The sequence below is a fragment of the Vespa crabro genome, chromosome 1 (genome assembly GCF_910589235.1).
Source record: "Vespa crabro chromosome 1, iyVesCrab1.2, whole genome shotgun sequence".
NCBI classification, from domain to species: domain Eukaryota; kingdom Metazoa; phylum Arthropoda; class Insecta; order Hymenoptera; family Vespidae; genus Vespa; species Vespa crabro.
Genome location: NC_060955.1, coordinates 5,481,324 through 5,500,268, shown reverse-complemented (window position 1 = coordinate 5,500,268; position 18,945 = coordinate 5,481,324). Strand labels below are relative to the sequence as shown.

The following is an 18,945-nucleotide window of genomic DNA, read 5'->3' as shown; positions in this document are numbered from 1 at the left end:
GTACGGAACTCTTAATGAAGAATAAATTTTATTGTTATCATCGTACAATTACAAAAAAATCTCTTTTCTCTTTTTGTTTTAGGTTTCTTGGATACGGAAAAAGGATTTGCATATCTTGACATCGTCGATTCACACATACACAGGAGACGGGAGATTTTCCGCCAAACATCCTGAATCTTCGGACGAGTGGACGTTGAAGATTGAATACGTGCAGCCTCGCGATGCCGGAATTTACGAGTGCCAAGTCAACACCGAGCCTAAAATGAACTTAGCCTTCACGTTGAGAGTCGAAGGTAAAATCTAAACTCGTTGATGTTTCTATGTATGAAAAAAAAAGAGAGAGAGAGAGAAGGAAGAATGGAAGATAAAAGTAAAAGAGAGAGAGAGAGAGAGAGAGGGAGAGAGAGACCAAAATAAAAAAGAAAGAAAAGGTGTGGAGAAAAAAAGACAAGATGGAAGGAGAAAAGATGGCATAGAATAAACAACAAAACCGCAATCCCTTTCATGACTGCGGGGCTTTAAAAATAAAACATCAACGCCTTTTTTCGTGCGGCACCTTTGAGAATTATCGTGCTATTTTTCGTCGCGTAAAAATAATATAATGATTTATGGCTCGTTCACAAGCAGAATACGCTCACTAACCACGTTCGTTGCCACGATATTAGTAACCAGTTAAACGTGAAACCTTTAACGTCATGTTGTTACTTTTGCAACGAAATAATATATACGTACGTATAAAGTCAGTGAAACAATTATGTTGGATTACGATAACTCGTTGCTACAAAAAAAAAAAGAAAAAAGAAAAAAGAAAGAAAGGAAAAGAAAAGAATAGGATTAGAAAGAAAGAAAGAAAAGAAAAAAAAGGAACATATCGTATACGATCCCGTAGGTTTGCAATATAAAGAGATGACGTATATCGCTTTGTAAGCGCTTATTATTTGTGTCATGAAAATTGACGCGTACTCACGCCTCCTTCTCTCTCCCTCCTACACTACTGTCCTCGCCACGCGTTTCTATACGTATGTATGTACATACATATATTCGCATTAAAGAAGATTCAATATTTTTTGTGCCCGATGTAAAGCTTGATTAACCTGCTCGTATACGTTTCCGATATTTTTTTTTCTCCTTTTCCTTTTTAGCTTCTCTTTTCTATCTTTCTTCTTTTTCACGTTAACATGAATGCACGCGTATATATAATGTATATACATTTACATATATACCGGGTGTCTCATTTTAAACTATATGCCTAAATATTTCCTATCCTATTTATTTTATAAGCAAATGTTTCTAATTAAATTTCGAGAAGATAATATAATATTTATTACAGATTAGTACTATTTCATAGATTACGCTCTATTATAGTCATAACAATTTTTGTAAACGATAATCAATATTTTATATTCCTAACAAAAATTCTAAGCTATATCAATAACGAATCCAATGAGTATCTAAGAAAATGATATCTGCCAACGATATCTAAGTGTATTTTTTCATTGATCTTTCATTGAGTTACGATATCTTGAAGTTTAAAAAATTATAATTTCAATAATGTTTTTTATAACTCTTAATTGCATTTCAAATTATTACAATTTCAAAAATGTATGAATGAAAAGAAATAAATAAATTCACTGGTTATCAGATGTTAGCAAGAAAATTAATCGCATTGTTGCAATTACACAATCTATTAAACTTCAAAGCACCTTAACTCGATGAAATATCAATAAAAAGGTATACCATAGATACTCTTTGAATTTGTATTAATATTCTCCATAACTTTTATTAGATTTAAAATATCGATTTCCAGAAAAAAAAAAAAAAGAAAAACATTGTTATGACTTGACGATAGCGCTACCTATAAAATAGCTGTTATAAAGATTATATATCGTTCGCGAAACGTAACAAATTTTTATTTGAAATCTTTGTTTATAAAACCAATAGGATCAAAGATATTGAACGATATCATTTAAAATGAGACACCCGTAGACAGTTTCATTCGCTTTTCGACAATTCGCGATTCGATGATTGGGAATGAAAACGCCAATGTGAAACGTTCATTGTTCGATCCTTCACGCGACTATCGATTCGATAATAATTCGATCCTTTTATCTCCGAATTTTGTCGAGATTGTTCAAGGAATTCCCTTCGATTTATGACCTCGCGAACAATCAATGCTGTTATATGCGAGCAATTCGAAACGAGCGATTCCGATGCGATTTGATTTGAAGATCTATGCGTGTATACATATGTACGTAAGTATATACATATAACGTACGAACATGTTCGGAAACCTATAGGTAACTTTAATTAAGCGTAACCAATTACCTCGATTCACGATGCGTTAGTACGTTCGGTTAGCCCGTAACTTGATTGGCCGAACTTTCGATCGTAGAAGACCAATTTTATTGCTCAACTCTTTACAATACGATCAACCCCGTCGGAAATAACGTTCGTTCTTTGAATCGTATCATCCTCATTCTCCTCCTCCTCCACCTCCCCCCTCCTTTCTCGCTCTATAGAACACGATTTTATTTTCGTTTCGCTCGTTTTGCGAACGTAGATTCCGAGTTGTTCACTTGCTTACTTGCTTGCTTGCTTGCTTGCTTGCTTGCTTACTTGCTTATGCTATGGTAGTATCCGACCTCCCAGAGTTCGACGAAATCGATTAACTCGCTATCTTTTCTGTCCTCCCATTCCAGAAAGTGCCCCTGTCCCTGCCACCACCGCACCGAACTCCATCCGACGGACATTCAACTCAGGTTAGAATCACGCAAGAACAGGACTCCTTTTCCAGGCTGTCGATCTCTCTCATAGCTCTAGTTGTCTCTTTTCTCTTCGTGTCTATCTATGTGTACCATTCTCTTTTTCTCTTTATCTATCTATCTATCTATATAATATATATATATATATATATATATATATATATATATATATATAATATATAATATATATAATATAATATATATATATATTATATCTATTTATATCTATTTATTTACATATCTATCTATCTATCTATTTATCTATCTATTTATTCGTTTATCTATATGTTTCTTTGTGTATGGCTGCTCGTTGTTTAGTACATACATGTAAATAAATCCGCTTTTGCATATATGTATGTATGAATCAACACGCCCTTCGCTTTATCCATTCTTTTACAAATTCATGTAAAGGAGCTTTCCTGAGAAATACGGTAAGAGAAAAATAAAATTTTGAGAAAGGATGATTATTTATGAAAAAAGAAAAAATAAATCAATAAATAAATAATTCTAAAAAATAATAAAACTTTAAGTCGATGATCATACGCATTTGTTCAAACTAATTAATTCTCGTTAGTATTTGCAAATAATTACATTAAAAGAGCTTGTAATGCAATGGTTTAAACGTGAAATGATATCCATCTACGTTTGCTGAAATGTTTCCATTGAACAATTGAAAAGCATATAATAGGAAAAAAAAAAAAAAGAAAAAGAGAAACGGAAGAAAAGAGCTTAAAAGCATAAGTGCAGTAGGTGCAAAAGAAGTATGAAATAACGCCGAGAAATTTAAGATTCTATCCTTGGCTAATCCGTCAGTCCTCTAGCGTGAATACACGAATAGAATATTTTAAGGGGAACAATCTCTGACTATGTATTGCAGCTGCTCAAGCAAAGATTCAGGGACAGGAGGATGTCTACGTGAAGAAGGGTAGCACGATAAGCCTCATGTGCACTGTTAATGTGCAAAGTACACCTCCGAGCAGCGTTTCGTGGCATCACGGTGGAGCTGTAGTGGATTTCGACAGCCCCAGGTACGAATTTGTTAAAATAAGTTATAACTTTGAGATACGCGAGAACATTACATATTTCATATTATACATAATAATGCATTTTAGGAGAGTAGGTTCATTCACTTGTTTGTTTCCTAGCTGAAAAATATCATCTTGCTAGCTAAAAAGTAACGAAAGAGTAAGAGAGTAAAAAGAGAGAGAGAGAGAGAGAGAGAGAGAGAGAGAGAGAAAGAGAGAAAGAGAAAAAAGTAAGGATTAATTCAAAGAGACCAATAACGGGAGCTCATGAAAAGTATCAAAGTATCTTTGTTAATTCAGCGTTCACCACAGGGGCGGGGTATCCTTGGAGACCGAGAAAACCGAAAGCGGCACAACGAGCAGACTTCTCGTAACACAGGCCAGATTGAGCGACAGTGGAAATTACACGTGCATTCCTAGCAATGCGAATCCGGCAAGCGTGATGGTACATGTCCTCAACGGTAAGCTCTTACCTTTCTTTCATAGCACATATTATTCTATCTTTTCATTATATACATATAAAAGAAAAATCAACCTTGAATACGTACATACTTATACGTCTAAAAATTGTATTTAGAAATGGAGAATGAAAATAGGAAAAAAAGAGAAAAAACTTATTCGTTTTATTTGATTACGTTCTCCCACGCACAAACGAGGAATATATATATATATATATATATATATATATATATATATACATTTCATTTCCACATATTACTGATTTGATAACGTCCCTTTGAATAAAGTCGTTAAATGTAAAGTAGTAGAAAGAAAGGATAAAGAACGTAATTCAATGTGAAATCTATATTGTTATTATGACCTTCAATAGCCTCTCTTCTTCCCTTCGTATTTTTTCATTTTATTGCTTTTTCCTATTGAACTTTCTTTCAAATCCAATAGGTAGAAATCGTAAATATTTTTTCCGTTCAAATTAATGCACCAAATGTGTTCGATAAAAGAGAAATGCAATAGGGTACACGGCACAACCGTAATTATGCCATCATTATGGTTCGATAGATTTAGAAAAAAACGGCGAATACCTCGGCAAAGGGAATTCATTTCCGCGCGTTTTACTATTCTCGCCGTTCTAAGCATCATTTCTAAGAGAAAGAGAGTGAGAGAAATAGAGAGAGAGAGAGAGAGAGAGAGAGAGAGAGAGAGAGAGAACGGGAGAGATAATGATTCGTAAAACGACGAGGCACAGAAAGTTTTTCGACAACTTTTCCAAGTTTATTTCGTTCTCCTCGTTCGTTCCAACTTCCAATTTCGAACGAAATATCCTAATTCGAGGGTGGAATTTGCCACAGCGAAATTTCAACGTTTAATTAAGCCGAGTTCCGGATTATCATGCGAAAGGGAACGATGGAAAATCACTAAGTCTCTCGTACGAGATGAGATAAACTATAATCATTAAGCTACGTCGCTACAAAATAGGATTCTCGGAAAAACAGTCAAAGGAGAAAAGAGGAAGAAACAAACTCACGAGAGTGCTTAGTTACTTCCTACCAACGGAACTTTGATGATTTTCTATTTAGGACGATTTTAAAGAGGAAGGATCGAGTTTCTCATTGCACTTGACAATTATTCAACAAATTCTCATTCCTTCCCCCGCGTCTCTCTCTCTCACTCTCTCTCTCTATCTATCTATCTATCTTTCTCTATCTTTCTATATAACAATGGTCGATATGGGCGTGGATCCTCTTCGGATGGGATGGAACTTCAATGCGTCGTACAACTTGCTAACATGCCACGAAATATAACAATTCAAAAGGAAAGCTGACCGTTCATTCATCAAGGATAGAAATTTCCTTCGTCATTACGTTTGACGTGGCCATATATTGGGTCCGTATATTGGGGCCGCGCCAAGTTATACGGCTTCGAACTCTCGTCAGCTGAGAAACGTTCTCTCACGATAACACGCGCAATATCTTGTTCGGCAAGTTCGACATTCCGGCCTGTCGATCGGACACGGCTCGTTTGCCAAGAACACACGCTGATGTTACACCAGCAAGATCTACATCGGTAAGAAAGGGAAAGGTGTTTTGCGATCGAGCAATGATACATATTCTCGATTCTAATCTTATGCGGACATTAATCTCTCATGTAAAATATTTTTCTATCATTCATAATCCGTTTCGTTTGATTCAAATGAAAATAAATTTGAAATTATATTAGATCGTTGATTCAATATTTAATTCTAATTTTCTTATTGCTTTACTCCCACTCGGGAATAACTTATCCCGATAAATTTTACAATATTCCGGGATGTTATTACTTTCCACAGAATAAAGCAATACTTCCTCTAATTACAAAGTAATGCCTTCTCATTAGATCTATTTTCTATGACCGAACGCGAAAGATCACGTAAGCTAATACGCGATATCCTCGCCCAGTGGAATTCCGCCTGTGTATTGCATGCCTGGATGGAAGTTAATGCACGGCAGTTCGTCTGCATAATTAATTCACAGGTAACACCGTCCGGCTAAATCGTCCGACCGACCGTACGACCGACCAACCAACCGACTGACCAACCAACCGACCGATCTACCGGCCGATCGGTGGTCGAGCCGTATTGGTCATCGACGTTATTTCAAACACAGCTGATTACTCCGCGAAATTGACCGCAAATTTCGATTATTTCACGATAAACTTTGGTTTATTCGAGAGGCTACGGCTCGGCCGTTCACCGCGTGCTATTAACGTGATTATCGAGAACGCGACTCGCTTCCGTTCGAAGCTTTTGCTTGTCACCATTTTTCGATAACGAGACACCGGCAGGATAAGTTAAGCGACGAAGTTATGCGAAATTAACTTTCGTCATTAACCTCGACAACGGCTTTTCCGTCGGTTCCATGAATTTCTATGCTTTTTGTTGTTTTATTTATTACTTCCCAACAATAAGAATCGATCAATGCTTATCACATTTATAGGCTATATTTACAATTGTACATGTCTCTCTCTATCTCGCTCTCTCTTTCTCTCTCTCTCTTTCTCTTTCTCTATCCATCTGTAAAATCTCTTTTCTATATCTTCACATATCGTTTTTATATGTATATATCTAGGTTCAACGATTTTATTTTATCGAATTGGTTTCTCGATAAATTTTATCTAAATATTTGTAAAATTGAAATGTTAAATCGGAAAATGAAAAAAATTTCTTCTTACGTTTATGAAAAAGATCAAATGTATATATATATATATATATATATATATATATATATATATATATATACTTTTGATCGATTATTTAACAACAAGAGAAGCGAAAAAAAAGCATGTATATTTCAATGTTTCAGGTGAACATCCAGCAGCTATGCAACACGGTGGCAGTTGCGGCATCTTCTGTACCGTACCGATCATCCTTCTCACTGGTACTACTGTTCTGATCTCGAATCTGTTAAGGTGAGCGGTCCTTGTTGTGTGAAACGTCGAGGCTAAACGAAAGATTTAGAATTATTAATTAATAATCGTCCTAAAAGGGAAGAGTATGAGAAAATATGAGTTAAATCAATATCGATTAAAAAATCAAACGAAATCGCGTTAAAACTTTGAAAGACGATTTCAATGTGCACGATAAGGAAAAGAGACACAGAGTGATGTGCGGACACGCAAAGATTCATGCTTTACAATCAAAAGTTACAAACCGGTGTTAGACTAGGACGAAGCTAATAAACGAATATCGAAGCTCGCGACCTAATTCTCAAAACGAGATCGTATCTATCGGTATGTGTACTGTAACCGGAATACATCGACGATTCCCTATTCTTCCTCTACTAGCCCTTATCATCGAATCAATCCCAAAATTCGAAAGGAAACTCCCGAGGAAAGATTCTTTAGGAATCAAGCGTTTCTAAGCTAATCATCGTCGACGATCGATCATTATAATCAAAGTACCTATTTAAATAAAAGGAATATAGATAGTGGAATAAGTTACAATTGTATATATAAAAGCGGATGTTTGGATGTTGTTATGGTTCGACGTAACCTCGATGTACAGACTAAGGCGTTTATATATAAATATACATATTATATATATATATATATATATATATATATATATATATATATAAATTATACATAAATTGTCCGCGAAAAGAAGAAGAATTCGTTCCGTAACGTTAAGTTCGAACTAGCATTGTATATAACTTATATATCGATCGATTACATTATCGTAACGCGCATCGCTTTTTGCGAATCTAGTTAAAAAAATAAAAAAAAAAAAAAAAACCATGCCCGACGATTTTCCTTTTTTTTCTTTCTTTCTTTTATTTTTTCTTTTCTTTCTTTTATTTTTTTCTTTTCTTTTTCTTCAATAAAATATTTTTATCGTTTATGACATACAACTATTACCGTTCTGTTCAATGATATCGGTCGAATTTTATAATACTCTTCGGAATACGATTCTGCTAAATCTTTTCCTTTACAATTCTAATACGATACGATTCCTGTCATCTCTGATATTTTACATATCTCTCGTTAAGAATGGCCTTCCATCGTGATTTATCATAAAGTGAATATCGAGTTTAAATCGTAGAAATAAAATCGTACGAGGCAAAAGTAAAAAAGCTTTGAGTTCGTTCTTCGCGATTCTTTTTCTTTCTTTTCTTTTTTTTTCCTCTTTTTTTCGCGTTCCTAGATAGCATACGTCCCCCTCGAGAGTCAAATTTCCAAATCAAATGCGCTCGTTCGAGAGTTAGATAATTGAATACGTAACGTAACGTAAAGATAGAACGTAATTATTTGACTATAGCATACTCGTTAGAGACTAACGATTAAAAAAAAAAAAGAAATAAAAAAAAGAAAAAAAAAAAGAATATTGTAAGGCCTAGAATCTTAAGACTTTACCTTAAAATTATATAAATTTTTTATAACCTTATATCCCGGAGATTACAGAGCGAATGATCAAGGATGCGAGAACGACACGAGATCGAGGAAGGAGATACGATCGTGATATATTATTCGTTCGTTGTATAGTTTATAAAATGGAAATTTAAGTCGTTGTGAAAGGACAATATCTTTAGAATCAAAAAAAGGAGAAACAAAATCTCTAAAGCGATTGAACGAAGACACTGCGATTTCTTGCAGAGAGGTGTGATATATAGCGTTATGGATTAAAAAAAAATTAAATGATATTTCATAATATTGGATGAGATTAAAATTGTTTCGAGTTAAAAAATAAAGGAGAAAAAAAAGAAAAAAAAAAAAAAGAAAAGAAAAAGAAAATAAAAAAGGAGAGAGAAGAAGCGTGTTATGCTATTGGCGATGTGATTAGAATGTTGCACGAAGAAAAATTATAGACGATTGTTTGATCATTTGTTATAGTCCCTTGTTAGCGATAACGAAGATTTATTTTAAAACTTGTATGATACACGTTAATTTCCATTTTCAAACTTTCGTCATTGATTTCGATTAAACGATTCACGATAGCGAATGCGTGGCATAGCGAAAGAAACATCAAACGCGTTCTCGTACGATTTTCCGCGCGCGTAATTACGACGATTGAACGGAAAGATATCCTCGAGAGGCGAAGAAAACATACTAACGTGCGAACAATTATAGCTCACTTGTGACCTAGCTCATTGATATCTGCGACTCGTATCCTTAACGAAAATATTGTACACTAACGAGTAAGTCTAGAAGACATTGTATATAAAAGATTCATAATCGACACATTGTATCACGTTATACGAGAAAGGTCGACATAAATTTAAAGATGCGAAACGCGAGAGAAAACGAGCAAAGAGGAATATGAAAAATAAAAAAGAAATAAAATAAAATAAGAAGAAAAGAAAAGAAACAGATGAAATATTAGAAGGAGAAATATGAGGGACAGAATGCGGCGCAGAATATTATACTGTAAAAAAAAAAAAAAAAAAAAAAAGTAATCATTGACGTGGAAACTGTTTGAATAAATGTAATGATTATAAAAGCGAATTTCCTTCTTTCTTCGGTATGCCCTTCCGTTTACAGTTGCTTTTTTTTTTCAATTACACCTTTCCTATTTCTATTTCTATTCTATTCTCTCTCTTTTTCTCTCTCTGTCTCTCTCTCTCTATCTATCTATCTATCTATCTATCTATCTATCTATCTATCTATCTATCTATGTATGTATCTATCTACAAATATATGTGCGTGTGCTTTTTGAACAAGTCCAATATTTCACGAAATTCGAGTTCTGTCGTGTCTCGATTTGTTCGCTGGCTGATTCTCTCTCTCTCTCTCTCTCTCTCTCTCTCTCTCTCCCTCTCGCTCACTCACTCGCTCTTGGTTAATTGTCACATTGGTGAAGTTCGAAACACGTGTATATAGAATAGATAGTCGTACGATCCAGCACGCACGTTTCACGTGCCACCGCATAGATAGGCGATGCCTCGGCATTCTGCGCGTTTCAAACTAAATACAAAGCGCTGACCTCCGACAATTGAAAAACAATGTCGTGTATAACAATCAGAGAATGGAACAGAAAAAGGATAGCAACTGGCAACAGACTACATATGTTATGTATCAACGAAAGCATTCCTTTTATTATATGTCGACATCTGCCTCAATTTAAACCATAATTCATTGTTTTTCTTGGAATAGTAACGAAAAATTTTCCACCATGGCAAAAATAAAATAAAAATAAAAAATAAACTAACAACTCGTGCAAACAAAAGCACTTGTGTTTTTGAATATAAATAATTATTCGTTTATAAACGTTCTATCAACGTACATCACCCACGTACGTATAACAATAGCTTGTTGTTAAACATCATAATCACTATGGAAATCACGGGCACATTGTCTTTTCGTTATAATACTGATGCCCACAAATCGCGGATGTTAAATACTGAAAGACGAATATTTCGAACAGAGTTGTTGTTGCTTTTCATTTCAAATCCATGCTTTTTTGCTTTCAACGTAAGCATTTGACAGTAATTAACAACACTGTTGATGAAATTGTTTTTTAAATGAACATAATTTATCTTCTGCAGCTCGTGCTCATTATGTTTGTATACTCAAAAAAAAAAGGAAAGAAAAAAAAATAAACGTCCATCGTTGAAAGAATATTTTATAAATATTTAAAGTAAGGCTGAGCTCTTGGGTGATTATTAACAATTGATGCCCTATTTATAATACAATATCTCCCTATTTTCTCATCGGATTAACTGACCCTGATGAATAAATCAAACGCCTTCGAAGATACTCTTCTTTCGCTCGCTCTTTCTCTCTTTCTCTCTCATTTTTACGCTTTCCGATACGAACGAAAAATTGGAAAAAAGAAAGAAGAAAGAAAAGGGATAGAAAACAACATGAAACCGGTAAAAATGATGCCAATAGTGGAATCTCGGGAAAGAAAAGGAAATGGAAAGCGAGGATGGTAGGATTCGAGGAAGTAGTACATAACGATCGGCACACGAAATCGCACGATCGAAGGCGTTTCTCGTGCGACCGATAAAGTATCAGCCGTCTATCCGGTTGTGTTTGTCGATATTTTATCGGTTTAATTGTTTTTCGATAGCCAAGAGCCATTCGAGCTTTTCACGGTGCTACGGTTGAAAGGGGTCAGCGAACTAGCCTCGGGGAGAGGGGTTGGTTGGCCTACCCTCGTCCTCTTCTCACCACCCTCTAGAAACCTCTCGCGAGGGGTCAGAGGAGAAAGGGAGAATCGAACATGGATGGAGTAGACGAGAGAGTAGTTACCAACGTTCGGTGCTTCGGCTATTCGTTACAACGAAATTGAATCGCACGTTAACGGGGCAAGATGGCAAGCACTTTATTGGCAAAACAATTTTTTTGTTTACATGCCCGACAGCGGTGGAAAATGGCCAGCCTAAATTAGCCAGCATCCGATCGTCACAGATACCCTGAAATTTTCCCTCGAACGACCGTAGCTTAAAACAACGTTGCGTAAAAACCATCGTGTTAAAACGACCCGTTTTCGTGCGTCACACATACATACACACAATATACGAATATATATATATATATATATATATATATATATATATAAATACATACGTACATAGATACGTAAGCCGTGTGTAAATGGTTGTATAGTATGATAGTTATGTTCGGGTGCACGAACGCACGATAAAATTTCAAGGTGAAAATTTCTAACTGTCGAACGTTATCATTTGTACAACTTGATCCTGCCTCTTGCAAAGGAACATTAAAAAGATTCGATTTTAGGACAAAGTACGAAAATAGAATCCTCGATCCCCGTCGAAGGATTAGAAATTTATCCATACGTAAAATAGTAATAGTCTGCGATAAGCTGATCTTTAATGTGAAATTTGGCAACAGGATAGAAAAAAAAGATGGGTATAGAGAAAGAAAAGGAGAATAGAAATACGGTGTATGCATAAAATTTATCGTCGCTATACGTGGCCACTAACGAATGTGTCCCAGAAGAGCGAAGCAGCTGCCGGACAATACAGTTTTCCAATTTTCAACCTCCCTCTCTCTCTCTCTCTCTCTCTCTCTCTCTCTCTCTCTCTCTCTCTCTCTCTCTCTCTCTCCCCCTCCCTCACTCTTTCTCTTTCCCTCTCTCACTACTAGTACCTCTTCGATCGGAGAGAAAACCTCGTTCGATTCGTGCTGACCCAAAGCTGGGACGCACAATGTCCTCTCACCATTTATCGTTCGTTACTCGAGCAATCATAAAGCACGTTGATTCACGGTCTCTCATAAATTTAGTATTATTTTATCCTCTACCTTAGCACCGCTTAAGTGCCTATCTCTTTCCTCTCTCTCCTCTTAACCCCTCTTACCACCAACCTTCATCGTAACCGAATCGCAAACGTAGACTGTTAATCTCCGCAAACTGTCCCACGGTATCTGTTCACATAACGCGCGGGCGTTTAATCGATTAAAACAACTATTACTAGCCACTATTAATAAAGTCGGAAACGCGGTAGTAACATAGGACAGGCGACCTCTATGACGGGTATTAATCCTTATATCTAAACACATTTGACTCGTGTTCGATCGTTAAACGAATCCAATAAAAATTCGCAATTTTTGTTCCCATCTACTATTTTTTTCTTTTTCCTTTTTTTTTTTTTATTTCCTTTTATTTTTTACAAGAGATAGACAAGCGTGTAAATTTAACGCAGACAAATACGAAATAAATATATTTGTATCATTGGTCTATAAGATAAAATCTTGTTCTTTCCGGTTCGCATTCTTTTCTTCCTTCTGCTTTTCTTCCTCTTCCTTTTCCTCTTCCTCTTCCTCCTCTCTCCATCGTCCACTTCCTATTTCATCATCATCACCAATACTCCGTTCAATCCGTTCGATCGAGCTCTGCCATCGTCGCGCATAATCGCACGCCAACTCTGTCCACGTCCTGGCCTACATCGAAAGTTTACGCGAGCGCGTTGTCTTGTTATGCGAACTAAGAGAAAATCGATATGTTTAATGGAAGCGACAAACTGTGGCGAGCGTTCGTTGTTACACGTACGCTAATTAAAATACGAAAGGATGTTACCGAGAGAATAAGGGAAGCAGACAAACAGGAAAAGAGAAAAAGAGGATTGTTAGTTTCATGTTGTAACGGCGAACAATGCAAAATTGACCGACAGTTTTCATTCGATGTAAATATAAAACGAACGAAGTTCCGATGAAAAGTTAAAAAAAAAAATAACAATGAAGAAGGAGAGAGAGAGAGAGAGAGAGAGAGAGAGAGAGAGAGAGAGGTGGAGGGAAGGAGAGACAGAGAGAAAAGGACTCGATTGAGGCAAGAGATCCTTTTCAGGACAAAATTGCCGGAGCGCCCTCGTGAATTTTATATTCAGGACATTACCGTGCCCTGAATTATTTTTCAAGTTTTGGACAAGAGCACCGAGTAGCAGGGATAGTAACTCTTTCCACACGAGACTCTTGTCGCTCCCCCGTCTCGACCCCCTCGGACCGACTGAGAAAAAGAGAGAGAGAGAAATTTCACCTTCCCTCCTACTCGAGGCAGTATATATCTGTCACTTCAGTCGGCGAACAAGATGGAGTATAAAACTCAAACCAGCGACATTTACGTAACGCTTGTCACGTGCACGTGGAAGAACGAGGGTGAGAAAAATGGTGATGCGTTCGTCCTGCTTCTCTCTTACTCTTTTTCCTCTCCGTCATTCTCCTCTTCTTCTCCTTTTCTCATCTCTCGTATATTCCCATACCATCACGATCATCGACGTCTTCGACGCGATAATGCGTTTAACTTTCAGGCACGAAACATCTTACCATCTTACCGTTTGCGTTCCGCATTTTATATATCGTCTTCTGCGTAGCAAGTTACTTAGGGTAGGAAAGTGCAAAAAAAAAGAAAAGAAAAAGAAAATACAAAAAGAAGAAAAAAATATAAAATGTCTTCATATTTACTATGCCATTTCGTACGATACTTTCGATGCGATCTAATCGTTTTAATACATAATATTAAAGTAATCGTTCGCGATTTAAAAATTGATAAAAAATAATAAAAAACAGAAAGAATCCTTAAAATACTATGACCCTGATACATATGTGCGTTTGTCGATAATTTATTTCTATAAAAAAAAGAAAAAAAGACAGAGAGAGAGAGAGAGAGAGAGAGAGAGAGAGAGAGAGAGAGAGAGAGAGAGAGAGAGAAGAAAAGTAAAGAATAGAAAAGAAAAGAATAGAAAAGAAAAGAAAAGAAAAGAAAAGAAAAGAAAAGAAAAGAAAAATATATAACAGCTAACTGGTCTTACTCAAATCGACTAAAATTTACCCTGCGACGAGACAGATTTATGTAAAGCGTGTGAGATCAACTTCTAGATTTCTTTCTCGGTGATGAAACGTTGAAACGAGGCGTCCACCTTGCACTTTTCGTAAAAAACATTTCCACTATATTCAGAATTTCTGGTCTGAATCAAAAAGTATGCATGTCCTACAAAAAGAGGAAATCAAAAAAGGAAAAAAAAAAGAAAGAATGTATCTGAAGGATGAACCGGGCTACGATACACGATATCAAATTATTTCCGCGTCCTTTGACGCATCTTGCTCACTTTAATCTTACTGGTCCTAAAAGCGTCATTTAAAGAGATGCCATCGCGTGTTCACAAGAGAGCGAAAAAGAGAAAGAAGAACGGCCAAAGGACACGAATGGCTTCGCACGTCGTGAACGAAATGAAGTATCGTGACTCGCTCGCTTTCTAAATTATTTGCGAAAAAAATAAGTTAACGATGAAAAAGATTTAATGCGAGTCAAGCGTAGCCCTCTCTACCTCCACCCCTCCATCGCTTCAACATTTTATCGTCGTCGTCCTTATAAGAAAAAAAAAAAAGAAAAAAAAGAAAAAAGAAAAGAAAAAAAAATCCGTACTCTATTTCTTCAATGAAATGCCTGAGTTTTCGATCATTGATCGATCGAAGTTTCTTTCGAACTTTAAAAAGTAGACTCTTAAATGGCTAATTAAATTAAAGATAATACTTATCTAAGCGGAAATAATTAAAGTAGGTCCGATTAACGAGAAACGAACGAGAAGTTAAATGGTGGAATAATATACGTGTGCATGTGCATATCTAAATATTTTCTCGCATGTTTCCATGTGTTTAACGTCGTAAAATGTGCAAAGAAAAAAATGATATTACCTTCATAGGTAATAAGTTAGCACAGAAAGTGTATGCTTCGCTGTAAAGAAAAAGGATCGTGTATAAATTACTAACTTAAACGCGAACGACAAGACGCTCTCATTTTCTTTGCGTTTCTCACAAAAAAAAAGAAAAAAGAAAAAAAGAAGCAATAATCTTATGAAACTTATCAAAACGCACCTCTACTCTCCCTTTCTCATAAGATGTAAGCTTTCTTAGTCTTTTTGTTTTTTAGGTACTACTTACGTGAAAATATAAAAAATTTTTAAAGTAATAGAAAGAGATATTATGAATAGAGAATACTTTGAGTTTCGGACTATTGCGATAAAAAATCGGCTGTTTCATTCACGCTAATATTAAAAACCATGATAACGGAAATAAAAGCCCGGACCAGTGGTTGACGTCATTTCCAGAAGAGATGTATCCGGCGTCACGTTGCATGGCTTCCGTACGTTCTCCTGAAACAGAAAAGAAAATAATATTGCTTGAACGTACCAACTGACACTCGACTAGCTTCTTCGTACCATAGTACACTCGCTCACTTGGAAGGACTCATTAATAAATGAGTATTTACCACGAGTAACGGAGCAACGGAGCCGGTTCCATTTCGAACGCACTTTACTTGGCCGCGGTTAATTTAAAATTTACCGGCAACGATAAATCTCATTTAAGACCGCGTACAAGTCGTGTACCAGAAGGCTGACGCTTTGAACACCAATACCTACGATGACGTTGAAACTCGTATGTTCTACGTTATCATTTTATCTTCATTTTCCTTGCCATTTAGTCAAGTAAAAGAAGACAAATTTTAATTTCTTTTGCTCGCGATGAAATCACGTTGTTATGAAAAATTTTTAAATGTCTCAAAAGATTCAACGACTACACGATGACACTTGACGCATAATCAAACAGCCTTAAACTCTCGTATACTACGTCCTCTTAAAGCTTTATATCCGAGTGAAAAAACTATTCTGTATTCTTGCTTTGAGAACGTTTATCTCAACAAAAAATTTCATTTATACTTCCTTTTATACATTTTCTCGAAGTTAGGACAATTTCGGAATACTTTCAAGCTAGTCTTAGTTAAATGCAACGTCATATTTTATGTGACTTCTTTTTAATGCTGCAAAGATCCACGAAATCATCAGAAATAGATCACGATAAGTAAATTAATCTGTGAAGAAATGCTTCGCACATAACTTGTTACTATATACATAATACGAAGAACGTGTAATAACGATTCAACTTAATTTATATGTAATACTTTCTTATCTTTTAATAAAAAAAAAAAGATAAATTTTTTTTCCTCTCTTTTTTTTTCTTCTTCTTTGTTTACAACAAAGTACTTAGTCTATTATCTCATCTTGAAAAGAAGATAGATATATCGGATAGATCGTATGCAAATAACACCGAAGCGTGGAAAATAATTTCTAATCTTGAAAGTGTCCATTTGTTTCTACGCTCGCGTTCAGGTATATGTCTAATAGAGATAGCGATGGTCAAGCATTCGTAGGAAAGCCACGTCGTTACCTATACGAATCGTCCGGTCAATAGAGACCGAAGTTAGGAGGATAATCGCCCTTACGTGTGAATAACGGTCTTTGAAGGACGTGCGCGCGTGTACCTTGTACATATATAGTACATATATGCACATCATCTCTAAGGGGATGAGAGAAAGAGCATATGATTGTCGTACGCACGAGTCAAGAGAAACACGTGCACAAACGCGTGGCATTCGCGTGTGAGAGAGAGAGAGAGAGAGCGTGTAAAGAGCATACGACGTGCTCTTCGCGGTGCAATAGTACGCTTCTCGGCAAAGTGTTCGTCCAATGAATCAAATGGGAGTAGGAGAGAAGGAAGGGCGAGGGAGAGGGGGTGAGATGGGATGAGAGAGTTAAATCCTTCGAGCACGTTCGATTTGCTACCGGCATTGAAACACGATAGTTGGACGATGCGCACTCCTATTGCTTGCGGTTTGCACAATTTAGTCCGCATTTCAAGCTCCGGCAAGTCTACTTAACACTACGAATGCGAATCTATGCACCGAAGAATGTCGTTAAATCATTCGAGCCATTAATTTTCTCTCAGGATATTCACGATCATCGATATTCGTTGATCGAGATCGGTCGTTCCAAAGACTTCCCTATCATCCGATTCTTGAATTACTCTTTTCCAAGACCAATTCATCAATACGAGAATGCTTCGAGATTTCTTTGTCTTTTTCCATTCTCTCCTTTCTTTCTTCTTTTATGATAAGTCCTATCAACATATACGTCACTAGGGAGAGAAAGAGAGAGAGAGAGAGTTCTTGGACTATCGGAAATCCCACGTGCGATCGTGCGACGACGCTCGAGTCATCGACTCGATTTATGACCGCTTTAAAGATTTTTAAATATATATATATATATATGTAACTACGTCTATATATATATATATATATAGAGAGAGAGAGAAAGAGAGAGAGAGAGAGAGAGAGTAGAATGAACTGCGCAAGTTTACGGAGAGTTTAATACCTAACGGCTCCCAAGGCCATCGTTTCTACCTATCCTGGCTCCAAGTCAATTCCCGTTTCTCTCTTTCTCTTCGTATCTCCGTCTTTAACTTTCTTCCTTAGTCTTTCTCCTGTATCTTCTTACACTTCTTCTTACTTTTCTTCCGTGATCACTTAATGAAAGACGTTATTAAATTCTATGTTCTTAAATAAATCACAGCAGAGAGATAGAGAGAGAGAGAGAGAGAGAGAGAGAGAGAAAGGTACAACTTTTCTATTTCGTTCGTCTAAATTTGGTCTATCCTCTTTAAACGATTTATTAACTGTTGCGACTCTCTTTCTCTCTCTCTCTCTCTCTCTCTCTCTCTCTCTCTCTCTCTCTTTCTTTCATTTCTGACAGAGCTAACCCCACAAAACTCGTGCAAGTAGTAATTAATTCCTTCTTGTAATAGCTTAAGGCAAGTGGGTCGTATTCTTCGAACTAAGAAACGAATGAAAGTTATCAGGTTCAACAATAGTTTTGTCGATAGCATGTCGTAATGAAGAGAGAAACTCTTTCTCCTCGCAAAACAAATATGAGAAATGAGAACATAATATAAAATCTAACTTTCTCGCAATAATAATCTAGTAATCATATAAGAAAGAGAAAAAAAACAGAAAAGAAACAAAAAATGTACGGGAGAAGCGGAGCCGGGGGTGGAGGCTCATGTTCCGTCATTAAGACCAACGATCGACTTTCCATTTGCATTATTTACGAAAAAAGATTAATACAGAAGAGAACGAAGCAAGAGAAAAAGAATGTGAGAGAGAGAGAGAGAGAGAGTGAGAGAGAATGAAAGAGTGAAAGAGTTAACTCTTCGCGTTCAAACGAGTCTTCAAACGAAGAGAGAAGAAAAAGGCAGAAATGGAAATACTGCTATATACAGTAGATTATATATATATATATATATATCGTATGAAACGAAATTAAATAAATAAGAACAAAAGGCGTACGGAGGAGCTTTATAAAAGCGAATGAACAGAGATGGGCTGGTGCTAGAGGAGTGGCAGAAGGAAAGGGTAGAAGGAAATGATTCAGAAACGA

At 36.2% G+C, this 18,945-nt stretch overlaps 2 protein-coding genes across 15 annotated transcripts in view; one reads left to right on the top strand and one right to left on the bottom strand.

Moving 5' to 3' along the window:
* Positions 1-9,721, top strand: part of LOC124432799 (basement membrane-specific heparan sulfate proteoglycan core protein-like) — a 130,807-nt gene extending 121,086 nt beyond the window's left edge. For 2 of the 5 annotated variants that reach the window (XM_046982045.1, XM_046982044.1), the window contains 5 exons: positions 83-293; positions 2,700-2,759; positions 3,640-3,790; positions 4,088-4,248; positions 7,084-9,721. In XM_046982045.1, the coding sequence (XP_046838001.1) occupies positions 83-293; positions 2,700-2,759; positions 3,640-3,790; positions 4,088-4,248; positions 7,084-7,193 (693 nt within the window). In that variant the 3' untranslated portion in view covers positions 7,194-9,721. The remainder of the gene's footprint in view (positions 1-82; positions 294-2,699; positions 2,760-3,639; positions 3,791-4,087; positions 4,249-7,083) is intronic. The other 3 variants (XM_046982046.1, XM_046982048.1, XM_046982047.1) reach the window with 3 other exon arrangements.
* Positions 7,084-18,945, bottom strand: part of LOC124432795 — a 62,541-nt gene continuing 50,679 nt past the window's right edge. For 9 of the 10 annotated variants that reach the window (XM_046982020.1, XM_046982016.1, XM_046982021.1 and 6 more), the window contains one exon: positions 14,121-15,828. In XM_046982020.1, the coding sequence (XP_046837976.1) occupies positions 15,716-15,828 (113 nt within the window). In that variant the 3' untranslated portion in view covers positions 14,121-15,715. Of the gene's footprint in view, positions 7,222-14,120; positions 15,829-18,945 lie in introns of those variants that run through there. The other variant, XM_046982023.1, reaches the window with a different exon arrangement.